Genomic DNA, 27,028 nt, shown 5'->3' with positions numbered 1-27,028 from the left:
TTCATGTTCTTGTTTGATTGTGGGCTTAGGGTATTTGTTATCCGTCCGACTGTCGTTGAATTCTTAGTTATATATCATGTATATTGGTGTTAGATACGAGCATTTTCATCTCATTCGATGCCTATATTACTTAATTTCCAAGAACCACACACACTAAGTTAACTATAATAGGTATAGTTAAGGCCGCTACTACTATACACACTATAATTCATACTATTACAAAACAAAACACGAATAAGAGAACACACTATGAGCTACATAAAAGACTACTACACTATATTACAAGAGAAAGCACTAATCCGGAAGATAACACACTAACTCTCTACAAGATACTCTACGCGCTACATACTGTGACCAGAGCTTTCTGGAAGGAAGGCGACGCTACATGTATAGATCTATACGGGCAGACACTATTATATCCCGACTGCTAACCTCAGTCCGAGCCGAGCAGGCCCAGGGATGGCACTACTTCACTACACTGTGTATGACCGGGAAGGTCATGGGATCCTCTATTACTCACACTATTGGTCACATAAAAGGAATACACTATATCCACACTAAAATACAAAGACTAAAGTCTTAGTTAATATCCCGAAGTAAATAAGTATCTATTACTAATGGAAGTTCGCACTACTATCACTGTCAGCAGGCATAACTTTTCCTCTATCTACACTACGTACTGGAGATTTACTAATATACTTTTACAACAAACAGTTTTCAATGATGAAACTTACATGCAATATAATGGTTTTTCACTTACAATGTATTTTCTGGAAAATATAGGATTTTGTAGGGTTTTCTACTACTTAGAAATGTAAATTGCAGCTTTTCACACTATATGTTCTAATGCATTTTATAAAAAATTCACACTAAACTCTTATGAACTCACCAGCTTTATGCTGATACTCGTTTTCAAAATAACTTGTATCCTCAGGTCAAAGATAGACAGGTACAGGTGCAGCATTTTGGAGAAGATGGAGCATACAAGATCCATCTCTTATTTTTGTATTACTTTTGGTGTCTATTGAAACTTTACAGAACACACTTGTAATTAAACTCACTATGAAATGAAATGGTTGTATGTTTCTTGTTTTTACCATTATGCAATTGTGATGATACTGTACATGACGTCCTCCACTCCGAAACGTATTCCGCCGTTATCGGTTTTGGGGTGTGATAGATTGGTATCAGAGCCAGGTTTATAGTGAATCAAGTATATCAACCTATAAAAGGTATACAAACTATAAACACTTTGGGACTAAAACACTCTGACCAAGAATATATACTGTTAAGTATTTAAAAGATTTAACTAAGTATATATATACACACACCTCTATAAAACACAGAAGTCAGTATCACACTAGAACAAAACATAAGTATTATGATTGTTGGACATCATAATTGGGCTTAGAGACATATAGTCACATTTGGGGGGATGTAGCCTGATCAACTACATTTTCCTGGGAGTGACTAGCATGTGCCTAAGTTTAGTTGTGGTGTTGCAACAAATCTAAAACTTACCAACACTACCACAATAACGTTAGCATAAGAATACTATATGAGTATTCTGTACCTCTAAAATATACATATGTGAGAACTAAAAAGGATCGTTACTAGTGGAGCAATAGTTGCTAAATAGATACTTTCTGGTTACCTGTGATTAGGGCGTTATAGACTTAGAATCTGTGATCTTTGCTTTACTTCCTGTTCCTTGTTTGGTTGTGGATTTAGAGTTAGGGTCACTTATTCGATGGACTATCCTGCCCCGGTCACATGTAATTAGTATGCATTATGCAAGTATTGGTCTAACTCGTGACGATCATCTTATAAGTGTTTTAGGTTAGTACGTCTATTAATCTTCCTTTCCCCTTTTCTCGCGTAGATATCATGGCTGGCTTCCACCTTCCCGGCGATCCATACTACCCAGACCAGGGCAATGGAGGATGGCTCGACGAAGAGTCGGACGATGATCACCAGATCCCTCTGGATAACCACCGAGCAGAAGGCTTTTCAGATAGCTCCGACTCCGAGCCAGAAGTTAACAACCTACCTCCTGGAGCTCCGAACCCCAACCCCTGTCCGGCATTTCAGGGTCCCACTCCCCTGTGGGCAATATCCTTGAACCGATGGAGCGAGGAGCAGGGACAGCCTTTACCTTACAATGGAGACCGAAGCTTCTACAACATAAGCGAAGGAGGATCAGCGGACCAAGTTCTGCCCATCATGATCTGAAGGATTGCCAGGAATGTCGAGCAGGGTCAAGCAGCCATTGGTCGAGTTGTAGAAGTGGATGCCAACTCGAATCTCAACACTGTTCGCATCCGCCAACTTGAAGAAGCCATGGACAGGACAAGGAGGACCAACGAGGCTCTGCAGCATCAGCTAGCTGCATCTCGAGCCGAAGTTAGGGAACTCCGAGCACGCCAAAGGACTCATGAACGACACCTTCAGGAAGTTATGCGTCAACTAGCGGATCTAAGGGTTTGCCCAACAAGTAACCGTCGCCCGTAGAAGACGTCTAGTTACCCCACTCTTTTTTTTAAAGGACTAGCCTTTCCTCTCTATGTTTCGTAGATCACTTGTCTGTAAACATTCCTAGCTTAAGAAGTACTCTAATTAGACCTCTAGACTGCCAACATTTTCCTTATGGTTTGATGTAAGACCTACTGTTAGGTCACTTTTCATGAACTTGTGTTACATCATTAATACCAGTAAATTGGCAGTTAACTACTCTATTGCTATGACTCTCATTCTGATCTTTGGATTATATCGATTTAATCCATAAAACACTCTATTCATATTCGCAATAGACTCTTACTATTGCTATCATTTCTATGATCTTCCAGTGAAAGATGCATCCACGAAAGCGTCCAAACAGAGGAAGACCAACAACTCAAACCCCTCCTCCACCACCTCCTCCTCCGCAGTTCAATCCAGTGCTGTTCCAAACGGTTGTGACCACAACTGTGACAACAGCCATGGCTCAAATGAACTCCGGTGATGCGAGCGGTGGCAACTCTAGATTTGGTGAAGTCCATCAAAGAGTGCAGGGATGCACTTATAAGGACTTCATGAACTGCAAACCTACCTTCTTCGATGGTACCGGAGGAATTCTGGCATTGTCTCAATGGTTCGAAAGAACCGAAGCTGTCTTTGAAATGTGCTCTTGCCCCGAAGAGAGCAAAATCAAGTTCGCTACTGCCACCCTCACTAACAGGGCCTTGACATGGTGGAACGGCCATGTCAGTGCACTCTCCTTGGTAACAGCCAATGCCATGGGCTGGGACACTCTGAAAGATCTCATGAGAAGGGAGTACTGCCCTAGGGGCGAAATTCAAAAACTTGAGGAGGAACTCTGGAACCTCAAGATGAAAGGGACCAACATAATAGCTTACACGGCCAGGTTCTGCGACTTGGCGGCTATGTGTCCCAACATGATCCCATCCGAAAGCAAGAAGATTGAACAATACATCTGGGGTTTAATGCCCCCATATCGAGGAAATATTCTAGCCTCACGCCCTACCACCTTCGAGCCTTCGTATCATCTCCAGTATTCAGGTCCGGAAATACTTGTGTAAGGAATATCGCACATTTCTTGCTCACATCGTCGACACAAGCCAGAAAGCGAAAAATCCAAAAGACATCCCCGTTGTATGCGATTTTCCTGACGTCTTCCCAGAGGATCTTCCAGGTCAACCTCCCAAACGTCAGGTTGAGTTCAGAATCGACCTAGTCCCGGGAGCTACCCCCGTAGCTAAGTCGCCCTATCGTTTAGCGCCTTCCGAGATGCAAGAACTATTCGGTCAACTTAACGAGCTGCTCAGCAAGGGCTTTATAAGACCGAGCTTCTCACCCTGGGGAGCTCCGGTCTTGTTCGTAAAGAAGAAAGACGGATCGTTCCGTATGTGCATCGATTATAGGGAACTCAACAAACTCACGGTCAAAAATCGCTACTCCCTTCCTCGTATCGACGACCTATTCGACCAACTGCAAGGGGCGAGTTACTTCTCCAAGATTGATCTTAGGTCCGGGTATCACCAGTTACGGGTGCTTGAGGAAGATGTTCCGAAGACAGCCTTCCGAACCCGTTACGGGCACTACGAGTTCGTGATGATGCCCTTTGGACTGACCAACGCCCCCGCAGTATTCATGGACTTGATGAATAGGGTATTTCCTCCATATCTAGATCAGTTCGTCATCGTCTTTATTGATGATATACTCATCTACTCTCGGAGCGAGGAAGAACATAGGGATCATTTACGACGAGTCCTGGAAACCCTACGATCAGAGAAGTTATATGCGAAGTTCTCTAAGTGTGAATTTTGGATCCGAAGAGTTGAATTCTTAGGACACGTGGTTAGTGAAGATGGAATCCACGTGGATCCCTCCAAAATTAAAGCTATTGAGAACTGGTCAGCACCGAAGACGCCTACAAAAATTCGTCAATTTCTAGGCCTCGCTGGCTACTACCGCAGATTCATCCAAAACTTCTCTCGGATTGCGAAACCTCTCACCATGTTGACACAGAAGGGCGTAACATTCGATTGGGAAGAGAAGCAGGAGAAGGCTTTCCAGACTCTGAAGCGAGCCCTATGCACCGCACCAGTATTATCCCTTCCCGAAGGAACATAAGATTTTGTTGTATACTGCGATGCATCGAATCAGGGGCTCGGTTGTGTCTTGATGCAACGAGGTAAGGTCATCGCCTATGCCTCAAGACAGCTAAAGACACATGAGGTGAACTACACTACTCACGACCTCGAGCTAGGAGCGGCCGTCTTCGCACTAAAAATCTGGAGACACTACTTGTTTGGAACGAAGAGCGTAGTGTACAAAGATCATAAAAGCCTCCAACACATACTGAACTAGAAAGAGCTCAACATGAGACAACGCAGATGGGTCGAGCTAATCAACGATTACGACTGTGAAATTCGATATCACCCGGGGAAAGCCAACGTGGTAGCAGACGCCCTAAGTAGGAAAGAGTATTCTGGTCGAAGAACCAAGTCATTAACAATGACTATCCATTTGCATCTATCCGCACAGATCAAGGAGGCTCAGCTTGAAGACTTAAAGCCAGGGAATGTGATGGGAGAATCCCTACGTGGAATGGATAAGAGTTTGGAGGTCAAGGGTAACAGAGCCTACTATCTCATGGACCGAATCTGGACTCCACGCCACGGAGGTTTCAAAGATTTGGTCATGAAGGAAACAGACAAAACTCGATACTCCGTCCACCCAGGTTCGGATAAGATGTATCTGGATCTCAAAAAGCTATACTGGTGGCCTAACATGAAAGCAGAAATTGATAGCTTCGTGAGTAAGTGCCTTACTTGCGCGAAAGTCAAGGTCGAATACCAGAAGCCATCAGGTCTCCTCCAACAACCGGAGATACCGGAATGGAAGTGGGAGTGGATCACAATGGATTTCATAACCAAGCTGCCCAAGACAACGGGTGGGTTGGATACCATTTGGGTCATCGTCGACAAATTGACCAAATCCGCACACTTCCTGCCCATCAAGGAAACAGATAAGATGGAGAAACTCACAAGAACATACATTAAGGAAATAGTTTGGCTTCATGGCGTCCCTATATCTATTATCTCAGATAGAGATAGTAGGTTTACTTCAAGATTTTGGCAATCACTACAAAAGGCGCTAGGGACGAGGCTGGATATGAGTACAGCCTACCATCCGCAGACTGACGGGCAAAGTGAGAGGACGATCCAAACCTTAGAAGATATGCTGCGAGCTTGTGTGATCGACTTTGGTAAATCGTGGGATACACACTTACCCCTTGTGGAGTTTTCCTACAACAATAGTTATCACACGAGCATCAAGGCAGCTCCATTCGAAGCCCTCTACGGCCGAAAGTGCATATCCCCTATGTGCTGGGCTGAGGTGGGTGACACTCAGCTGGCTAAAGGACGAGTTCCTGACAACGCTCTCACTGGCTTGGAGATCATTCGAGAAACGACCAAGAAGATTGTATAGATTCGCGAACGATTAAAAGCCGCTAGGGATTGACAGAAAAGGTACACAGACAAACGAAGAAAACCCTTGGAATTCCAGGTAGGAGACCGAGTCCTTTTGAAGGTCTCACCCTGGAAGGGCACGATACACTTCGGAAAGCGTGGAAAGCTGAACCCAAGGTACATAGGGCCTTTTGTGATTCTCGCTAGAATCGGCCCTGTAGCCTACAAACTCAACCTACCTCACGAGCTAAGTAACATACATCCTACCTTCCACGTCTCAAACTTGAAGAAATGCCTGTCCGACGAGACTCTAGTAATTCCACTTGACGAGATCGAGGTCAATGAGAGCCTTAACTTCGTTGAAGAGCCTGCGGAGATTATGGATCGAGAAGTAAAACGAACGAAACAAAGCCGCATCCCAATTGTGAAGGTTCGGTGGAACGCCAAGCGGGGACCGGAATTCACTTGGGAGCGCGAGGATCAAATGAAACTCAAATACCCCCATCTTTTCGCATAGTAGTTCTGTAATAACTCGTCTCTTTAAATTCTAAATTTCGGGACGAAATTCCCCTAACGGGGGGATGATGTGACAACCCAAATTTTATTCCGTTATGTAATTCCGTTTTCGCTAACGGAGTATGTCGCTTTATAAAAAGTTCTGTAATTTGGAGTCGTCAAATAAATAAAAATTTATTTATTTATTTATATTTATTTCATGTGATTATTATTTTAGTAAAAATAAATATAACTCGTTAATGTTAGTTCCGTTTAACGAAATAAAGTTATATTATTTTTCAACCACTTAACCCGGGTAAAAAGTTTAAACCCCGTTGAACTCTAGCATCGGGTAGTCGTGTACCGGGTGTAATACCCGAGGCATATATAAGGATATAAGGAAGGTGAACACCTTTTTGAACTCTTTTACCACTCAAACACTCTCTCTCTCACTACTTTCTCTCTCTAGACTCGTTTTCGACTCCAAAACCGCAAATTCCGGCTTCCAAACGTAAGATCTTCCTCCCTAACTTGTTCTAAACGTGCATCATTGTGGTTATAGCTCAAAAATCATATGAATGGGACATGAACAAGGAGTTTACGGCCTAAGAAGCTCCTTAGGCCGTAAACACCCAAAATGTGCCAAAAAGTCCCAAATTTCCTTCTTTTAAGCTTGGATACTAGTTAGGGGTTTTACCTAGGAGTGTTTGAGCATCAAAACCATAAATTTTAGGGCATTAAAGAGGGTTTACGGCCCAAGCACATGCTTAGGCCGTAAACACCCTTTTCCATGCAAAAAGCCCCAAAAACGCTTCCAAAACATGTTTGGACTTGAGATACAACCTAGGGAACTTCCAATTCGAGTTTAGGCCAAGTAAAACATCATGTTTGAGGGGTAAACTAGAGTTTACGGCCCAAGCATATGCTTAGATTGTAAACTCCCCCAAACCTCACCAAATGAGGGTTTAAACCCCTTAATTAGCCCTAGACCTTCATTAGAAAATTAAAGGGGTTGATTTAAGGGCCTTTGCATCAAATTTGGGGAGTGAACAAGAGTTCACGGCCAAGCCATGAAGCTTACGGCCGTAAACTCCCAAGGACTGGCCTTTGGGCCATAAACTCCAAAGGAGTAAACTCTTGGACTCCCTAGTACCCCCTTTTGGTCTTGTACAATCCCCGAGAACCACTTCTAATCCATAAGACCCCGAATCAATTTTAGGATATGTAAATGTTTTAATAAAAAGTATAAATGACTAATTTCTTGTAAAACACATATATCATATGTTAATAGGGTCTTAAAAGGTGTGCAAGTCCTTATTTGGCACCAAACACTCAACCGACACATTTACCCGATTTACCCGATTTCAGGTGAGTTCATACCCCTTAATGAACCTTTCTAATGTTTTCATATGTTTTAGGGGGGGGATACAAGTCAAATATACATTTTTATGAAAGTCAATCACATGTGATTTACTACCCGTAGTTCAAATCACATGTGATTTATCACTATGCTTTATAAAAGAATTTTACGTTTTCAAAACTACTTTGGATAAATAAACTATTTTCTAAATGCTTTCTTTGGTCAAGATTTTTATTAAATTACTTTTCTTATAAAATGTATCTACACTAATATATTTATATAAATAAGACTTGAAGGACTTAGGACCGATAGCTCGCCTTATTTCATGTTCTTGTTTGATTGTGGGCTTAGGGTATTTGTTATCCGTCCGACTGTCGTTGAATTCTTAGTTATATATCATGTATATTGGTGTTAGATACGAGCATTTTCATCTAATTCGATGCCTATATTACTTAATTGCCTAGAACCACACACACTAAGTTAACTATAATAGGTATAGTTAAGGCCGCTACTACTATACACACTATAATTCATACTATTACAAAACGAAACACGAATAAGAGAACACACTATGAGCTACATAAAAGACTACTACACTATATTACAAGAGAAAGCACTAATCCGGAAGATAACACACTAACTCTCTACAAGATACTCTACGCGCTACATACTGTGACCAGAGCTTTCTGGAAGGAAGGCGACGCTACATGTATAGATCTATACGGGCAGACACTATTATATCCCGACTGCTAACCTCAGTCCGAGCCGAGCAGGCCCAGGGATGGCACTACTTCACTACACTGTGTATGACCGGGAAGGTCATGGGATCCTCTATTACTCACACTATTGGTCACATAAAAGGAATATACTATATCCACACTAAAATACTAAGACTAAAGTCTCAGTTAATTTCCCGAAGTAAATAAGTATCTATTACTAATGGAAGTTCGCACTACTATCACTGTCAACAGGCATAACTTTTCCTCTATCTACACTACGTACTGGAGATTTACTAATATACTTTTACAACAAACAGTTTTCAATGATGAAACTTACATGCAACATAATAGTTTTTAACTTACGATGTATTTTCTGGAAAATATAGGATTTTGTAGGGTTTTCTACTACTTATAAATGTAAATTGCAGCTTTTCACACTATATGTTCTAATGCATTTTATACAAAAATTCACACTAAACTCTTATGAACTCACCAGCTTTATGCTGATACTCGTTTTCAAAATAACTTGTATCCTCAGGTCAAAGATAGACAGGTACAGGTGCAGCATTTTGGAGAAGATGGAGCATACAAGATCCATCTCTTATTTTTGTATTACTTTTGGTGTCTATTGAAACTTTACAGAACACACTTGTAATTAAACTCACTATGAAATGAAATGGTTGTATGTTTCTTGTTTTTACTATTATGCAATTGTGATGATACTATACATGACGTCCTCCACACCGAAACGTATTCCGCCGTTATCGGTTTTGGGGTGTGACACATGTGAATCACATGTAATTCATATGTGATTCACTTATGATTTACATGTGAATCACATGTGATCCATATGTGAATTAAATGTGATTTTTTCTATAACAATATGAGATTTGTTGAATTCCAAAACACAAAGTCGAAAATAGAATACTAAAGAAGCAGACAGTGATTATTAGTGCACTATATAATTAGTTTATGTCCAAAAAATAATATAAATATTAGAATGTTTAAAAAGATTATGCATTTTTTTAAATAAAAAGATTATATTAATACAAATAACAATCACCAATAAAAAAAAGTCAAATATATGACTGTACTTGAAAAACATTAACATCTTATCATCATTTTTCATTAAGAATGCTCTTAATAACCAACTTTTTATAAGAAATTAAATATACAATCCAGATACATACATACATCGAATATTATGTCAAAAACTCTGATTTCATGTCAATCTCTTCTTAATTTGGGTTAAAGAATAGATGAGCATATTAGGAATAACAAATCAGGATATTCTCTTTACCTTTTCATATGGTTTCAAATGATAAATATGATTCTAAATCCCTAAACACATAGAAAGCTCACAGTAAAGAGGAAGAATAGAGTAATACCATATCCTTATCGATTGTCATCTCTAATTACAGGTGATTGTTGTTGAAATTGACGGTCATTATGGTCAATCGTCAATATCCACTGTTTGACCAGTGGATTAGGGTAGATTGTGGGTTGAAATCGACAGATTGACAAATCAGTCGATATCTGAATTGATCATTGGAGATAGGAAGTGATGCTAATCAGTCTTCGGAAATGAGATAGAGATCTATCGTTGGTTTATCGTCGATGTTATCCCCAGTTTGTTGCTACAGTTTTCAGTAACACTTCGTTCCACAACCACCAGAATTGAACGACGCTTCTAGAATCGAAAACTAAGATCTGACCTTAGAAAGGAGAATCGGAGTTCCAATGAAGCAACGATGATAGTGAAGGACAGATTCCTATGGCAAAGTGTGAAGCGTGAAAAATGAAGATGTGAGAGAGAGAGAGAGAGAGTCGATGAGGAAAAGATTCAAAATGTTTTTTTCTTAATTAATTAAATTGGTTATTAGGATATGATATATTTTATTTCCAATATACCCTCTCATCATTTTTAAACAGTCTAAGATACCATTAAAATTATTGGTAATTACAAATCAACCATTTTTCATCTAGACCATTAAAATTTTTGATCTAACGTTCTACTTTTAGTTATCGGAAAACTTTAGATTCTCAAATGATCATTCCTCTCTCTCTCTCTCTCTCTCTCTCTATATATATATATATATATATATATATATATATATATATATATATATATATATATATATAATTGTTATTATTGATTCTTTCATCGTGTTTTGAGTTTTGAATATTTTAAATATATGTTTTAATATAGAAGGGAGATTCTTTAATTGGTTTGGATTTGTTTTTAATATATGCTCTTAATTTATAAGTGAGATTCTTCGACTAGTTTGCATCTGTGTTTATAATTGTTCTCCTATGAATCATTGTTTTAATTTTTGAATATAAAAGTCAGTTTACTTTTATATATATATATATATATATATATATATATATATATATATATATATATATATATATATATATATATATATATATATATATATATATATATATATAGGGAGGGTTAATGCAAAAATAAAAAAAACCTATGATATTGTGTTACTTCAACATTATATTTTGGAAAATAATTCATCCAAACTTTGAAATACATGATGAAAGATCGATGATAGATGAGAAATTGTTTCATATTAGCAAAGTATGATTTTTTAGCAATTTTATTATCGAAACATGAATTTAAAAATGATTAAGGACCTGAAAAAAAAAGTATTAAAACAGTCTTTAAATCTATATTACAATAACACCATCTAATATAAACTTACTATCTTTAATTTATTGTTAATAAATTTATTTTTTTATAGTACATATGTTTGATTTTTATAAGATAAAATCTGTTTTCGCGTTTTCACAAGATATTTATGTTTTCGCATGAACCTATTATATATATATATATATATATATATATATATATAGGAGTATGATTAAATGAGAACACCTAAAAGGTTGAGAACGCGAGAACATATAAGGACCATCTAATTTTTAAGATGTGTGGCTATAATTAATTGTTATTTTTCTAATTATTAATACATTTAAATTTTTATTTTTAAATTAAAGAAAATTATAAAGGCTATTAAGGTAAATAAGCATTACCCTAATTTTGTAAGCTCCTATAATTACTCTATGCCTCTCTATTTCTTGACCTAATCTCATAGAGCATTAAATCGATGAAACAGAAGCGACCTCCTTCAACTCGATCATCATCAGACCTCACCATCACCAAAACCCTCCAAGGCTTCAACGACAAATCGGCCTCCTACAACTCGATCTCCAATCGTTCTCCTACAACTTGATTTTATTTCATCGGTATTCATTGGAGATTCTAGACCTGCATCCTTGAATCCAATGAAACAGAAGCGGAAGGGAAGAGAAGATGATGGCGAATATGTTGAAGATGACCGCATTGAAGAAGAACGGAGAAGGAGCAAGAAATACAAAAAGGACGAAGAGAACGACGGGAGAAGGAGGGACATACAGAGAGAACGTGGCCATGGATGTAGCTGTAGCCGTGAGGAAAGGTCTTCCCGGTCGGTAGGGGTGTTCACGGGGCGGTTCAGTTCGGATAGTAATAAAATTGTGAACCGTGACCACGGGGCGGGTACCTCATACGCACTAACCGAAACCGAACCGTATTGACAAAAACCGAACCGAACCGAACCGTATGATAGCGGGTAACCACGGTTCGGTTCACGGGTACCCGGTAAAATATAAAAAATTAAATTCAATTGAAACTACAAACTCTATTTTAGTTATCTCTTTGTTAAAATTAGTAAGTCAAAGAGTTTAAAAAACATAATGAAGTTTAAAAAATGTAATGAAGTTCAAATATCATATATTATAAGTTATATAATAAATACAATAATAAAATAACAAGAAAAGCAATGAATTTAGAATTACAAAACTGGAGTTCGATATGAATTTTTGTTTAGACTCGTAGATCGATCAAAACAATACTAATGAAATAATATTTTGTTTACTTTATATATATATATATATATATATATATATATATATATATATATATATATATATATATATATATATATATATATATATATATATATATATCAAACGGTTCGGTTCGGGTATCCGCGGATACCTAAATATGAAAACCAAAAACCGACTCGTTGATATCCGGTTTTTTCGGTTTCGGTTTTTTTCGGTTACGGTTTTTTTTCGGTTTCGATTTTTTCGGTTTCGGATTGACCGGTTCGGCTCGGTTTTTCGGTTTTGCGGTTTTTTTGCACACCCCTACCGGTCGGAATGTCACAACAGTAGTGTAGGGATGGAGAGAGAGACGGCAACAGAGACCTACCGTCTTTGGTCTTCAAAGACGAACCATTCTTGGTATCGGATTCGTCGACTATCTTCTCCAAGTACTCATACTCATCGAAGTCCATTATCTCACTTGTAGTCGTTCCCCAAGTCCTACATTAGGGCTTTGGAGGATCGAATTCGATCGGTGAAGCTGGTGTGGATTATTGGACAGAGATGATGGGCGAGAGTGTGAGCCCTAGCTTCTTTAGTCTACTACATCTTTCTTATCTTTAAGTCTTCTGATCTCTCTTCATGAATACATATAAAATGTGTATTTATTTATGAATAACATTGTATTCATCTATGAATAGCAGTGCATTCATGTGTGAATGAATGTAGTTATTTATGATTAAAAGTATTCGTTTATTCATTTGTCAATAGCAAGGTACTCATTTGTTAATAACAGTGTATTTATTTGTGAATAGCAATGTAATCATGTGTTAATGAATGTATTTATTTATGATTAGAGGTATTCTTTTTATTTTCAGTTGATTAAAAAAAGGAATTGGATTACTTGTAGATTGATATGTATTCATTTCTTATTGGAGTAGTTTCAGGTTTTTTGAAAAAAAAAATCATTTGTGAATATAAATGTATTTGATTTGGTGTTGGATTTCTATTCATTTCTTTTGAAGAAAAAAAATGTGAAATAGGAGAAAAAATTTGGATTTTTTTTTCATTTTTTAAATAAATTTTGGTAAAATGTTTTTATATTCCATTAATAAGAAAAATAAAAATCAAATATTTCTTTCTTTTTGGTAACTGATCCTAAATTTAAGGGAATTTGATTGAATTTTATTTTATTTTAATTTAATTAAAATATACAATTACTTATATGCCCTTATATATTGATTGGTTCAGAACTGTTCTGTTCTCAACCTTTTAGGTGTTCTCATTTGATCATTTTCCTATATATATATATATATATATATATATATATATATATATATATATATATATATATATAATACATACTTATAAAGCTAACATTTTTTCTTGAATCTCATGCATTTGAAACCCCATTTTTTAACTTCCTCAAACCACATTCATTTGAAACCCCCTTTTTAACTAATGCAACTCAAAAGTTTTCTTAATTATGATTTAAAACTCAAAAGTTTTATAACTTATATTATGTTTATTTAGCATTTAGTGAAAAGTTTACTATAAAAAGGTCAATCTTTTGGGAAGACATGCATACAAATCATATAGAAATTTCAGAAAGAAAACAAACTTAAAGGTTTTTATGTTGGGTTGAGGTCTTATGACCACTTTTGGAGATATGCTATTATATTAGAACTTTTAATTTGTAAGTTTGTTATACTAATTTATTTTTATATTTTCTTCGTTTTTTGATTATTGTAATACGATCGTTGTATATTGTGGTTTAATCGTTAATATACTGATCATATGTTATATAGGGTGATGCCGAAAATATTTAATTAAATATTTTAAATATATTATTTTTGTTTTGTAATTGTACCATTTCAAAAAGATAATTAATTAAAACTCATACATATATTATATTTTCCATCCCCCCTATCTCTCTCTCTCTTTATATATATATATATATATATATATATATATATATATATATATATATATATATATTATAATAGAGGTCAAAACACTTCAACCAAAATTCATTTAAAATCTAATATTTCAAATGCTTTCTAATAATGATTGTAAAAATTTCAACATGTGTTACTTAATTGATTGATTAATAAAAATATTAATGTTTTGAAACTCCTAACTCTTAAACTTACATTATTTAATCTGTTAGTTAACTAAAATATTTTTCCTATATAAGGATAACATTTTTATGTTTGGTTACTCATATTTGTTTATGTAATTATAAAACAAGGTATACATAGAATGACTACTTCAATTTCACATAGGAATCGATACCACTAGAGAGGTATGTTATTTTTAACCAATGATAGGTGATCCACATACCCTTTTTAATTATTTATATTAATGTATGGTAATATCTATTTTATATTCCTATTCACTTTAATTTTTTAGGTACAAATTAAGGAAAATGATTGTCGGCGCACCAACAGAAAGTCAAACATACGCCTTGCAAAATATGTAATTAAAATTAAATATCATATTTACTAATTGACTGATTTTAAAACTTTTGATGACATTTATGTATAATGATATATTTTGTATGACTTCATTCTTAATTTCAATGTTTAATATTTGAAAGTTAATATATGAAACCTTGGATGTTTTGGTGTAATATAAATAGTGTAATATAGAGTTTATTAGTTCAATAGTGTTTATTAATAGCTCATTCAAAACAACTTATTTTTTATTTTATTCAATAAAAATATTATCGGACATAAGAAAAATAGATTATATTACTGTTATACAAAAACTTATAATATATATTGGATATTATAAATGTAAAAGTAAAGGTTATAATGTATTGACTATATTAGATATTATCAAAATATAAATTGATGGATTTTTATGTTATTTAATAATTCGGTTAATGCCCAAAACATGACTAAAACTGTAAATTTCAATATATTTATATTTATGCTCATAATTATTTTAACCACTTAAATGTATTATTGTGCAAAATATATATATATATATATATATATATATATATATATATATATATATATATATATATATATATATATATATATATATATATATATATATATATATATATATATATATATATATACACGCGCGCGCGAAGCAAATGCATATAATACCTATCCATGGAAAGTTATGAGAAACACTTAATTGGACCTGAAATTATCTAACAAACTTAAATAAGAGAAAGGCTCAAAATAATTAAATTAAGCATCGTCACACCCAGCTGGGGTTCTAGGAGTAGCCGGTGCTCCTTAAATTTTCCAGGATAAGGTAAATTTTTAGGAAAATTCTCCAGCATAGTGTATATTTTCCAACATTCCCCCATAATCACATGTGCTACATCTTGAACTTTTTCCTACCTCCCCGATAACACATGATATCATTGATCATACAAAAAAGTGAAGTAATAAAGATTACATTCTATATATCGAAATTTTGAAGTTGTACATCCTTTGATTTTAATGGTAAGTAATCCCCAAGATAAACCTCGAGATGATTAGCCAACAATGATTTATCTATGTTTTCATGACGGAATGATTTGCAGATGAAGTAAATGATGGTTTGGACTGTAAGGCCGAAAAGAATCAATACAGAAAGCAACAAGAAAAAGAGAATCGCATAGATTGTTCTCACCACGAGCGAATGTTTTCCGATCACCACATGCGACTCGAACCCCACTTGAATCGTGATAAAACATATGTTAAGAAAACAAAATATAGCCATTGAAACACCAGTCTTCCCTTTGATTAACTCTCTGCTCTTTAACATCGACTGAATCCCATAATCATCTTCCAAAACCGAAATCACACTAGCCAAGTGCCAGACAACGCTGATATAGATAAACAACACGACATAAACAATGGCTAAAACGATAAGAATCAAAACCCCAGTGTTTGTAAAATCAACCCATGCAACCCAGCACGCAAATACCACCAACGCCAGTAGATTAAACACAAAAAAGATGATGAAATTCCAAACAAAAGTGACCATTAATCGTTTCCAAACCTTTGGAACGACGCTCATCACTTTCTTGAAGGTTATGTGTTTGGATGTGTAGATACATGCTATGGTATAAACGATAGCTGAGGTAGAGAGGAGGGATAGGACGAGGAAGAAGATGAAGTAAGCAACTTTAAACACCCAAAAATAGGTCCATTCGGAAGAGATGAGATCAGACAACGTACTATATTTTCTGGTGTTTTGTGGGGTTTGATCACGAATATCTTCATTGTCTAAGATTTTTCCGAAAAGGTATTCAGAGACTTCGATATGAGCCAAGAAAATGAAGGAGAGAGGGAGGATGATGGAGAGAGAGATTTTGGTGAAGATTTCTTTGTAAGTTGAGATGATTTTGAAGGTTTCTTTGAAGATGCCAAAAAAGCCAAGAAACTGCATTTGTTCTTGTTCTTGATCCATTTCAGAGTCGAAGATTTCTTCAATGGTGTTTGCCTTCAAAAACAATGAACCATTTGATTCAAATATTGAAAATGGAGATGAGTGAAGATATTGTTCCCTTAGAGACGTTTTAATATAACAATTCTCAAGTAAGCTTTAGCGTAGGGTTAGGGATGGGGAGACTTCTAAGAATCTCGCAAAGTTCTTTTTTCTATTTTAATTTTCTTGACAATTGTTAAAGGATAAAGTTGTCATTTCATATTTTATCTGAGTTTTATGCAGTATCTATATAAAATAAAATATACTGTTATTGATGTGTTTGTATCTTTAACTGCACATTAAAATATTTATCAGCCACGTATTTGTTTGTATTAAGTAATTCCAACAAATTGATTTATTAAAAATAAAATAAAACTAAATAAAATAAATAACAGAATATTTTTATTTGTTTGCTTGTTATAACGTTTTAATTTGATTTACTCATGCTAAACTACTACTTTCGAAAATTCCATCTAGTTATCAGGTCATCAGTCAGATGTCAAAGATCAATATTTACAAATAAAATAAAATTGTATACATTTGTTAAAATATAATATCATAGTACAGAGATTGTTTATAAATATAAATTTATTATTCTACTTTTTAAATATAATATATTAAAAAAACTAAAATTATACCACCGTGCTAGAAAGACATAAAAATAAACGTAAACAAACAAATGAAATAATATATTAATTAATTTTGCGTTAACATAAATAAATATTAAATTCTGCTGATTCTTATTCAACATATATAATACAATTTTATATGACTAAAGAAACTTGAGTATATACTATATGAATTCATTTTACTTAAATATTTTCATGAATATATAATTCTATAATATTTTTTTGCATCTTATCAAATATCCTAACGTGAAAATGGGGCAAATACAAAAGGCTCAAACCTTGTAATCAACGTTGACAATGTGCCGGCTATATCTTAATATCTCCGCTTGTACGTTTTATTTAAGAATAAGTTATACTTTTGGTCCTTATGGTATGTATTTTTCTGCAGGTTTTATCCTAATTTATAAAATTCAACACCTTTTCCTTATGTTTGACAAATTCATCATTTGATATTTATCCCGATTAACATCAATGTCCTTCTATTAGATATGTATAAAATGCCTAAAATACCCATGTTTTTGTCTTTTTCTAATTTCCTTATTTTGATTTTATTATTATAATTATTAGATGGGCCCCATACACCCCACTGCACCCCACACATCTCCACCTCTAACATCCGCCAACATTGAAATCATCGATTAGTGAAACATTGTGTCCACAACATCTATCCAATATAGATTATTCTCCGATGGTGACTAGGGAAATGAGAAGAGAAATAATTGATGTTTTCGAGAGAGAGAGAGAGAGAGAGAGAGAGAGAGAGAGAGATTGCAGGAGGGAGGGAGGGAGAGAAGGTGAGAGAGAGAGAGAGAGGAAGACATAGTGATTGGGAAAATAAGGGACATGGTAATTTTGTTTGTAGGTGACAGAGAGTAAGGGGCTGAGAATTGTTTTCGTTTGCAGACGATAGAGAGAGTGAGAGTGGGAGAGAGAATCTGTTAGGGCTTAAATGTTGTAATAGTCGAAGAGTCAGATTGTTACGAAGTATATTTTGTCTTCGTAAGAAGGTGTCTTCGGATGTAATGTTATTTGTACTAAGGCATTATAAAGAGTAGTCTTAATGTCCAGTTCTTAGTATTGTTATGCTTTTGTTCTCCTATAAATAGGGGTATGTACTAAGTGATTAAAAGATCGCTTTTTCACTCAGTCTTTACAGTTTATTCATTGTAATCTGTAAACTCAAAAGTATAATACGAGCTGAAAAAATATTCTATTTACTCTCGTATTCATCTTTATTACTCTTCTTAAATTCATACTTGAATTTGATTCAAACTTGATTACAAATCTCATCAATTGGTATCAGAGCAGGAATCCTTTCTGTGATCTGATTTTCATACGTTCAAAAAGATTTTTGAATCTACTGTTTGATTCAAAAAGTTTCCGTTCTTTTTGAGTGTGAAAAATTCTTCTTGATCTAAATCTAGGATTTGATTCTGCGAACATATTTGTGAATCGAGTGTTCGTTGTGTGATTCTGATTTGAAATATACAATTTGATTTCAAAATTATCAAAGTTTTCGTATCATCTTGAAGTTTTTGTCCGTACAACAATGGCGTCATTCAATCTGAATTCCATGACATTATTTTCTCATTTGCTTGGTTCATCCACAAAAATTCCGATGCTTATCCCAGAATATTACGATCAGTGGGCAAATTGTATACAAGATTACTTGAACGGATTGGATGAAGAATTATGGAAGTGCATTTCAGGAGAAATCAATCAACCTGCAACAGTTCAGCCAATCGGTGTGTCTTCAAGCAGTTCGGAAGTTGACAATCAATCTAATCGTTTAAAACAATTGGAGAAGAAATGCATGAGGGAATTAAGAGGTGCCTTGCCTCCTGTTGTGTACAATTATGTCAGAACATGAACAACAGCTAAAGAAATCTGGAACAATCTCAAAGATAAATTTCAAGGAAGTGAAAAGACGAAGATCACATCTGTGAAACAATGTCTGGTGGAACTCAAAGATTTCAAACAGAAAGAATCTGAATCCATTGAAGTATACTATGATCGGTTCAACGAGTTAATCTATCGTTGTAATCGTTATGGTATTACAAGGTCATCAATGGAGTACAATTTGATATTTGTAATGGGACTTCGAAAGGAGTGGAGGAGTGTGAGTATGATGGTGAAAAACCAACAGAGTTTTGATGCTTCGACTTTGAATGACTTGTACAATCAATTGAAATCTCATGAAAATGAGGTTAATGAAATAGCTGAGGAAGCGATAGCAAGTCTTGGTGGACCATTGGCAATCGTTTCGAAGGTTTCAGAAAGAGAGAATGAAAAATCGAAGTCTGATGAAGAAGAAGGTTTTCTGATGAATTCTGATGATGAGGCTGTTGCATTTTACTCAAACAATCGAGTAAAGAAATTTTTTAAGAAACCTTTTAATCCAAAGAACAAGTCATCAGATTCGAAGAGTAGTTTTGAGAACAAAAATAGAGTGAATGAAAAGAAGAAAGAAGTGAAGACGGATTCGAAGAGTGAAATGGAGCAAATGAAGAAGATGTTGAAAGGTGATACAGGGATTAATTGCCATTATTGTTATGGTGTAAATCACTTGGCAGTAGATTGCTTGTTAAGAAAGAAGGAGGAAAAGAGAAATAAAACAAAGGATGAAGCGTATTACACTGAGAAACTGGAGGAAGTAAAGTCGAAGGCAAAGAATTTGTCGTTAGTGGCTCATGGAGAAACTGAATCGGATGGCACATATCAAATATGGTCCTCAGGTTCAGACGATGAAGAAATGAAGAATCCAACACACGGGGCCATGTATGAAAAAGTTGAAGAAGATTCAGATGAAGAAGAAACTTACGAAGTACGTGGGCAGTGCTTCGTATCGAAGTCTACCGATAGGTCGCCCATGACTACCAAGGTACGTAAAATTCTTGAATCTTTTAATATTCCAGTTTCTACATATAATTCTGAGTTAGTATCTTTTGATGAAACTGTTACTTACTTTGATTCAATTGTCGTGTCTGCTAGCAATGAAGCGAAAAAGTTAAATGATCAATTATTAGAGACAAGAAAGAAGTTAGAATCAAAAGTCACTAGGGTTGATTATTTAGAATTGCAAGTATCGAATATTATGGAGGATAAGGAGAGTTTAGCAAAGGAAATAAACTTGTTGTTAGCACAAAGAAATATTTTCTGTAATTCTGCGAAAAGATTGTATGGAAAATTAACTGAATTACATCATTCGAGTAAGATAAGTAAGGAACAACACATAAAATTGCTACCATTTTTAGCATATGATAGAGCTAAGGTAGATAGTGTTTCATATGATTGTGAAAAAGAAATTTCTGATTTTAACAAAGTTCCAGATGATAGGTATAGATATGGAATTGCTAAAGTCGAAGATTATCTTGATGCTAATGATTTAGTAAAAATTATAAATGAAACCTTAACTAAATCAGAACAACTTTGAATTTTGAAAAAGACTGAGAATTCTACATCTAATTGTTAAACTAATTTTGCTGATATTGAAGATAATTCTGATAATATTAGTGAAATTAGTGATTTAGAGGATGTAGATTGTTCTCAATTGTCTGTAATAAATGTAGCAAATTCTTTTAAAGGGAAAGAAAAATGTGAGGAATTATTGGTAAAAATTGATACTGATGAACCCTCAACATCAAAAGTTTGTGATATGGAATTTGTGGAAATACATGATAGTCAAACCAATGATAGCGATAATGAGGAAGAAAACACAAATTCGAAGATAGTTCAAAGTTCGGAAGAAATTGAAATTCCTCGAGTGGTTGTTGATCAAGTTTATATGGATACACAAGAGTTTGAGAAAATTCTTAGTGAAAAAGGTGCTCATTATCTTGAATCGAATACTGTAGTTTATCCAATCTTCAAATGCACTGATGATATTGTGTTCCCAAATCAAGTCTTCGTAACCACATGCAATGTTGAAAATATAAAGTCTGAATTCAAAAAGTTGGTTGAGGAAGACAATAAGCAAACTTCAAATGAAGGTTTCTTTTCGAATCAAAGCACAGTTGAAAACAATCTCACAAAGAATTCATATATATTTCAACATCAAAAACCAAAAAGAATATGGGTTGAAAAGTCGAAAGTTGAAAAGAAGATAGTTAACACAACTACAATTGTGTTCACGAAGCAAGAAGGTGTTAAAACAGAGGTTAAAGCAGTCAACAAAGCAATAAAATTGAATTCAAAAGAGTTTAAAGCTCAAGTTGAAAAATTTTCAAAGGAAAATAATATTTCAAAACGACAAGCAAGAAAAACAATTTTTTGGCAAACTATTGAGTCATTAAATATGACATCAATAAATTTTTCAAAAGAAGGAAAAGTTTTTAGAGGAAAATTCAAGACTCAAAATTTTGAAAAGAAAAATGCTTCATTTTTAAATATTAAAACAAAAGTTTCAAATGAAACAAAAACAACACTTCAAAGAAAACGTTTTCAGAAAAAGGTTGAAAACAGATTTCAAAATCACAACTGAATACTTCTTATCATGAGTCTTATCTATCGAAACCAAAAGTGGATTATGTTCCAAGTTCAGCAAAATGTTATAATCTTTCGAAGAAGCAAGCTGACAAAATCTCAAATGCGAAAGGTATAACTACTAAAAGAAATATTGATCATTGGTTGGAAGGAAAAGGAAAAATGTATCAATCAAGTAAGTTTTCGAAAGAACAGATACATGAGGCATATGAAATGTATGTAAATCCTTCAACGAATGGTAGTTTGTCATCCAAAGAATCAAACATTTCAGTTAAAGTTTGGCAGCCGGTCACGAAAGCAAAAAGTGAAACATCACAAACTCAAAATGCGTAGGGTATAATTAGTGAAAATTTAAAAACAATAAAAACTCATATATCTGATCCTTTGAATGAAAATGTTAAATTTATTGACAGTTTCAAAACAAAAGTTTGTGATTGGGTTAATGGTTGTACTTTGCAATTGAAAAACAGACCTAATATGAATGGACCCAACAAGGCTTGGGTACCTAAATTTTTTCAATAATCGCAGGTACTTTGTGACGAGCAATATGATAACAAGTGGTATATCGATAGTGGTTGCTCACGTCACATGACTGGGAAGAAGGAAAACTTGCATGATTTTCGAAGCTTAGAAAATAGAGGAGTGGTTAAGTTTGGCAATAATCACAAATGCAAAGTCAAGGGTTATGGAAAGATAACGAATGGCACTTTCACTGTCAATCGAGTTGCATTTGTTGAAGGTTTACAACACAATTTGATAAGTGTTTCACAACTTGTTGTGGGTACTGGCAATCAAGTTATTTTTAATGAAGAAGGAAGTGTATTTCGAATGTTGAGACAAAAGAAGTTTTACTCAAGTCGAAATGAAAAGGTGATATGTTTACATTAGATATAGTTCCAATTGTTGGCAAACCTGCTTTGTGTTTACTTTCGAAGGCTGCTGCCGATACAAGCTGGTTATGGCACAGGAGGTTATCACATCTCAATTTTCGAAACATAAACAAAATTGTTGTACAAGATCTGGTAAGAGGTTTACCCATTCTTAAATATGATAATGACAGTTTGTGTGCAGCATGTGAAGTAGGAAAACAACAAAAACAAGGTCATCCAATCACATTAGATTCGAAGATTGTTGAACCCCTCGCACTCTTGCATATTGATTTATGTGGTCCTTCGACAGTTGCTACTCTTAACAAGAAAAAGTACATTCTAGTTATTGTGGATGATTTTTCAAGGTTTACGTGGGTTTATTTTCTCAGGTTAAAATCCGAAGTTCCACAAATGATGATTGATTTTATCAAGAAAATGGAGATTTCATTGAAGAAGTCAGTTCGAAAAATTAAAAGTGATCATGGAACTGAATTCAAAAATCGTGTTTTTGATTCATTTCTGGTGGAGAAAGGCATTTCGCATAATTTTTCATCTCCTTATACACCACAACAAAATGGTGTAGTTGAGAGAAGAAATCGATCATTATGCGAAGCTGCAAGAACAATGTTGGCATATTCGAATTTACCTCAATATCTTTGGGCCGAAGCTGTTTCGATTGCTTGCTTTACTCAGAATCGATCATTCGTTCATAGACGGTTTAATGTTACTCCTTATGAAATCATCAATAATCGAAAACCTAATGTCAAATTTTTCCATGTTTTTGGATGCAGGTGTTTCATAATGAATCTTAAGGATAATCTTTCGAAGTTTCAAACAAAAGCTGATGAAGGAATTTTCTTGGGATATTCACACAATTCTGTTGCTTATAGAGTGTTAAATAAGCGAACTCGCAAAGTGGAAGAAACTTTTAATTTGACATTTGATGATCATTACATTAAAAAGTCTAATCATCAATTTGCAAACTATCCTATTTTGCAAAATTCTTTGAATGAAAATGATTCAATTGAAATGGATGATGCTAATTATGAATCGATTTTTGGTATTTCAGATCAAGCAATTGATGCAGAAAGAAATGCAACCGATAATAAAACATCAGAAAATTCGAAGCATGATAATGATTCAATTTTGTTTTCAAATCGAAACACAAATGAACAATCTGATGGTCCAGTGGAGGGGGAGCACTTGGATTCGAACAGTTTTGTTGAAGGGGAGCATTCTAGCGAAGGTGATAACATGTCAATCAATGTTAATGTTGAGGGGGAGCCAATTATTGAAGAAGAGCCAATCATCGAAGCGGAGCAAAACATCGAAACGGAGTCAATCATCGAGGGGGAGCCCATACTTGAGAAGGATCCAATTCTTGAAGCAGAACATTTTGATGATGCTGAGGATGCATGTTCCATAAATGGATCAGAAACAGATGTTATGTTCGAAGATACACCTTTGGATTTTGATCCTGATTATCCACCATTGGATAAATGGACAAGAAATCATCCAAAAGAACAAATTATTGGTGATCCACAAGCAGGAGTAATAACAAGGGCACAACTTCATGCAAGAAATGAGGTATTGAATAATCATCAAGAGTTATGCATGTTTAATGTTTTTATTTCCAAAATTGAACCAAAGACAGTTAAGGTTGCAATGGAACACTCTGATTGGGTTGTTGCTATGCAAGCTGAATTGTCTGAATTCGAAAGAAACAAGGTTTGGAGATTAATTCCGAAACCTGTTGATGTGTCAATTGTTGGACTCAAATGGATTTATAAAAACAAAACTGACAAAGATGGAAACATTATTCGAAATAAGGCTAGACTTGTTGTTAAAGGATATTCTCAACAAGAAGGAATTGATTACGAAGAAACATTTGCCCCTGTCGCAAGACTCGAGGCGGTTCGTATTTTTCTGGCTTATGCAGCTCATAAAAATTTCGACGTTTATCAAATGGATGTAAAATATGCATTCCTAAATGGCAAACTCGAAGAAACGGTATATGTTGAACAACCTCCAGGTTTTATAAATACCGAACATCCTGATCATGTTTATATTTTAGATAAAGCTGTGTATGGGTTAAAACAAGCACCAATAGCATGGTATGCAACTTTAACATCATTTTTGAAACAATCTAAGTTTAAACAAGGATCAGTTGATCCCATTTTATTTCGAAAGAAAATTGGGAATCACCTGATGCTTGTTCAAATTTATGTTGATGATATAATTTTTGGCTCTACTGACCCTGCTTTATCCAAAGAATTCGAAGACTTGATGAAAAGCAAATTCGAAATGAGTATGATGGGTAAAATTAATAACTTTTTGGGTTTGAATATTCGTCAAAATAGGGAAGGCATCTTCATTAATCAGGAGAAATATATGAAGAATTTGTTAGAAAAGTTTGGCATGACGAATAGCACAAAGTTACGAGTACCAATGGCAACGGGCATAAAGCTAACTCCTTCGTTAGATAAATCTGCTGTTGATCTCACTCTGTATCGAAGCATGATTGGGTCTTTATTGTATTTAACTGTAAGTCGACCTGATATTATGTTTTCTGTTTGTAATTGTGCAAGGTATCAATCAAATCCACGTGAACCACATTTAACAGCGGTGAAGAATATTTTTCGATATTTGAAAGGCACTACTTCATTAGGTTTGTGGTATCCTTCGAAAACAGGGTTCTTTGTACAAGCTTATTCGGGTGCGGATCTTGGAGGATGCAGTCTTGATCGTAAAAGCACAACTGGTGGGTGTCAATTACTAGATGGAAAGTTGGTCAGTTGGCAATCGAAGAAGCAAACATGTGTTTCGATATCTACAGCTGAAGCTGAATATGTTGCTGCAGCTGCGTGTACATCACAAATAATTTGGATTCAAAGTCAATTACGAGATTATGCTATTAATATGAAAAAGATTCCTTTATATTGTGATTCACAAAGTGCAATAAGAATTTGTCATAATCCTGTGCAGCATTCGAAGACTAAGCACATTGCTCTTAGATATCATTTCATCAAAGATCATGTCGAAGAAGGAAATATTGAAGTTCATTTTGTGAAAACAACGAAACAATTGGCAGATATTTTCACAAAGGCATTGGATGAAAAATCATTTCTTCGAATTTTGGAAGGATTGGGTATGGTTGATGGAAATTCACTTACATGTGATAAAAGTGAAGGATGAGGAGTTCGGATGTTTTGGTGTACCGAAAGTTACTGTTCATGGTCAACGCTTCGAATGGTTCGCATTCGTAAGATTTATTCCTTGTTGAAGTACATAATAAGAGATTACTGTTCAAGTCAACGGTTCGAATGCTTCGTGTTCGTATGTTTTGAAGGTATTTCTAATTCAATTGTTCGCATTTAGTACACATCTTGTTTAAGGTTAGAATTTTGGTTTGTTTATTTTTTCTTTCGAAAAATTTTAAAAATCCAAAAAGATTTTATTTTGTTATGTTCTTAATTTTGAAAAATTAAAAATCCAAAAAGATTTTATTTTGTTATGTTTTTTATTTTGAAAAATTCAAAAATCACAAAAATATTTTTGTTTTCTTTGTTCTTTAATCTTTGTGTGATGAGAATTTAGTACAGGACTAAAATGCGAAGAGCTCATATTTTGTATCTTTTATGGGAAGGTATGATTTCAATAAATTGTGTACTAGTTAGGATGTCCCTAGAAACATGCTGCTGCATGTTGCCTCAAGCCTCATATGATTCTATGTGTGGGAAATGAAAGCCTTGATGAAATTATCTCATGAAAATTTCTTCCCAACAAGGCTTGTATTCGCATAAGTCAACAAGAGCTACCTTACTCTTCTCACATGAGTTAAGAGTTTTCTGTTTTGTCCATTATAACAGAGGTACATTTCGATTCTTATCCAATCTTTTTATACCAAACAACTCTTTTTATCAAAATTTTTGAAAAGATTTGTCCTTGAGGTTTTTGGTTAAACCAATCAAAACTTAGACAAATCACAAGTCTGTGTTTATGATCTAACATCATGAGTCCGTGATGGAGGTGAAACCCAAATATCATAAACCTTAAGGAATTAATGGGGAACTATGTTCCAGAACTTACGAAATATTTGTTTCAGTACCTTCTATACTCAAAATCATATTCATTTCTTTTGAGTGATCTTAATCAAACATTCGGAACCTACGATGTTTGT

General features: G+C 34.7%; 1 protein-coding gene across 1 annotated transcript; it reads right to left on the bottom strand.

Annotated features, from left to right (window-relative positions):
• Positions 1-15,854: 15,854 nt before the first annotated feature.
• Positions 15,855-16,850, bottom strand: LOC111898394 (uncharacterized). Its single transcript, XM_023894317.1, has one exon. It carries the CDS (start codon positions 16,848-16,850, stop codon positions 15,855-15,857), a length of 996 nt encoding a protein of 331 aa, XP_023750085.1.
• Between the last annotated feature and the right edge of the window lie 10,178 nt (positions 16,851-27,028).

Source organism: Lactuca sativa, chromosome 5 (genome assembly GCF_002870075.4).
Source record: "Lactuca sativa cultivar Salinas chromosome 5, Lsat_Salinas_v11, whole genome shotgun sequence".
In the NCBI taxonomy this organism is placed as follows: Eukaryota; Viridiplantae; Streptophyta; class Magnoliopsida; order Asterales; family Asteraceae; genus Lactuca; species Lactuca sativa.
Note: the sequence above shows the minus strand (reverse complement) of the source record. Positions and strands in the feature narration are given on the sequence as shown.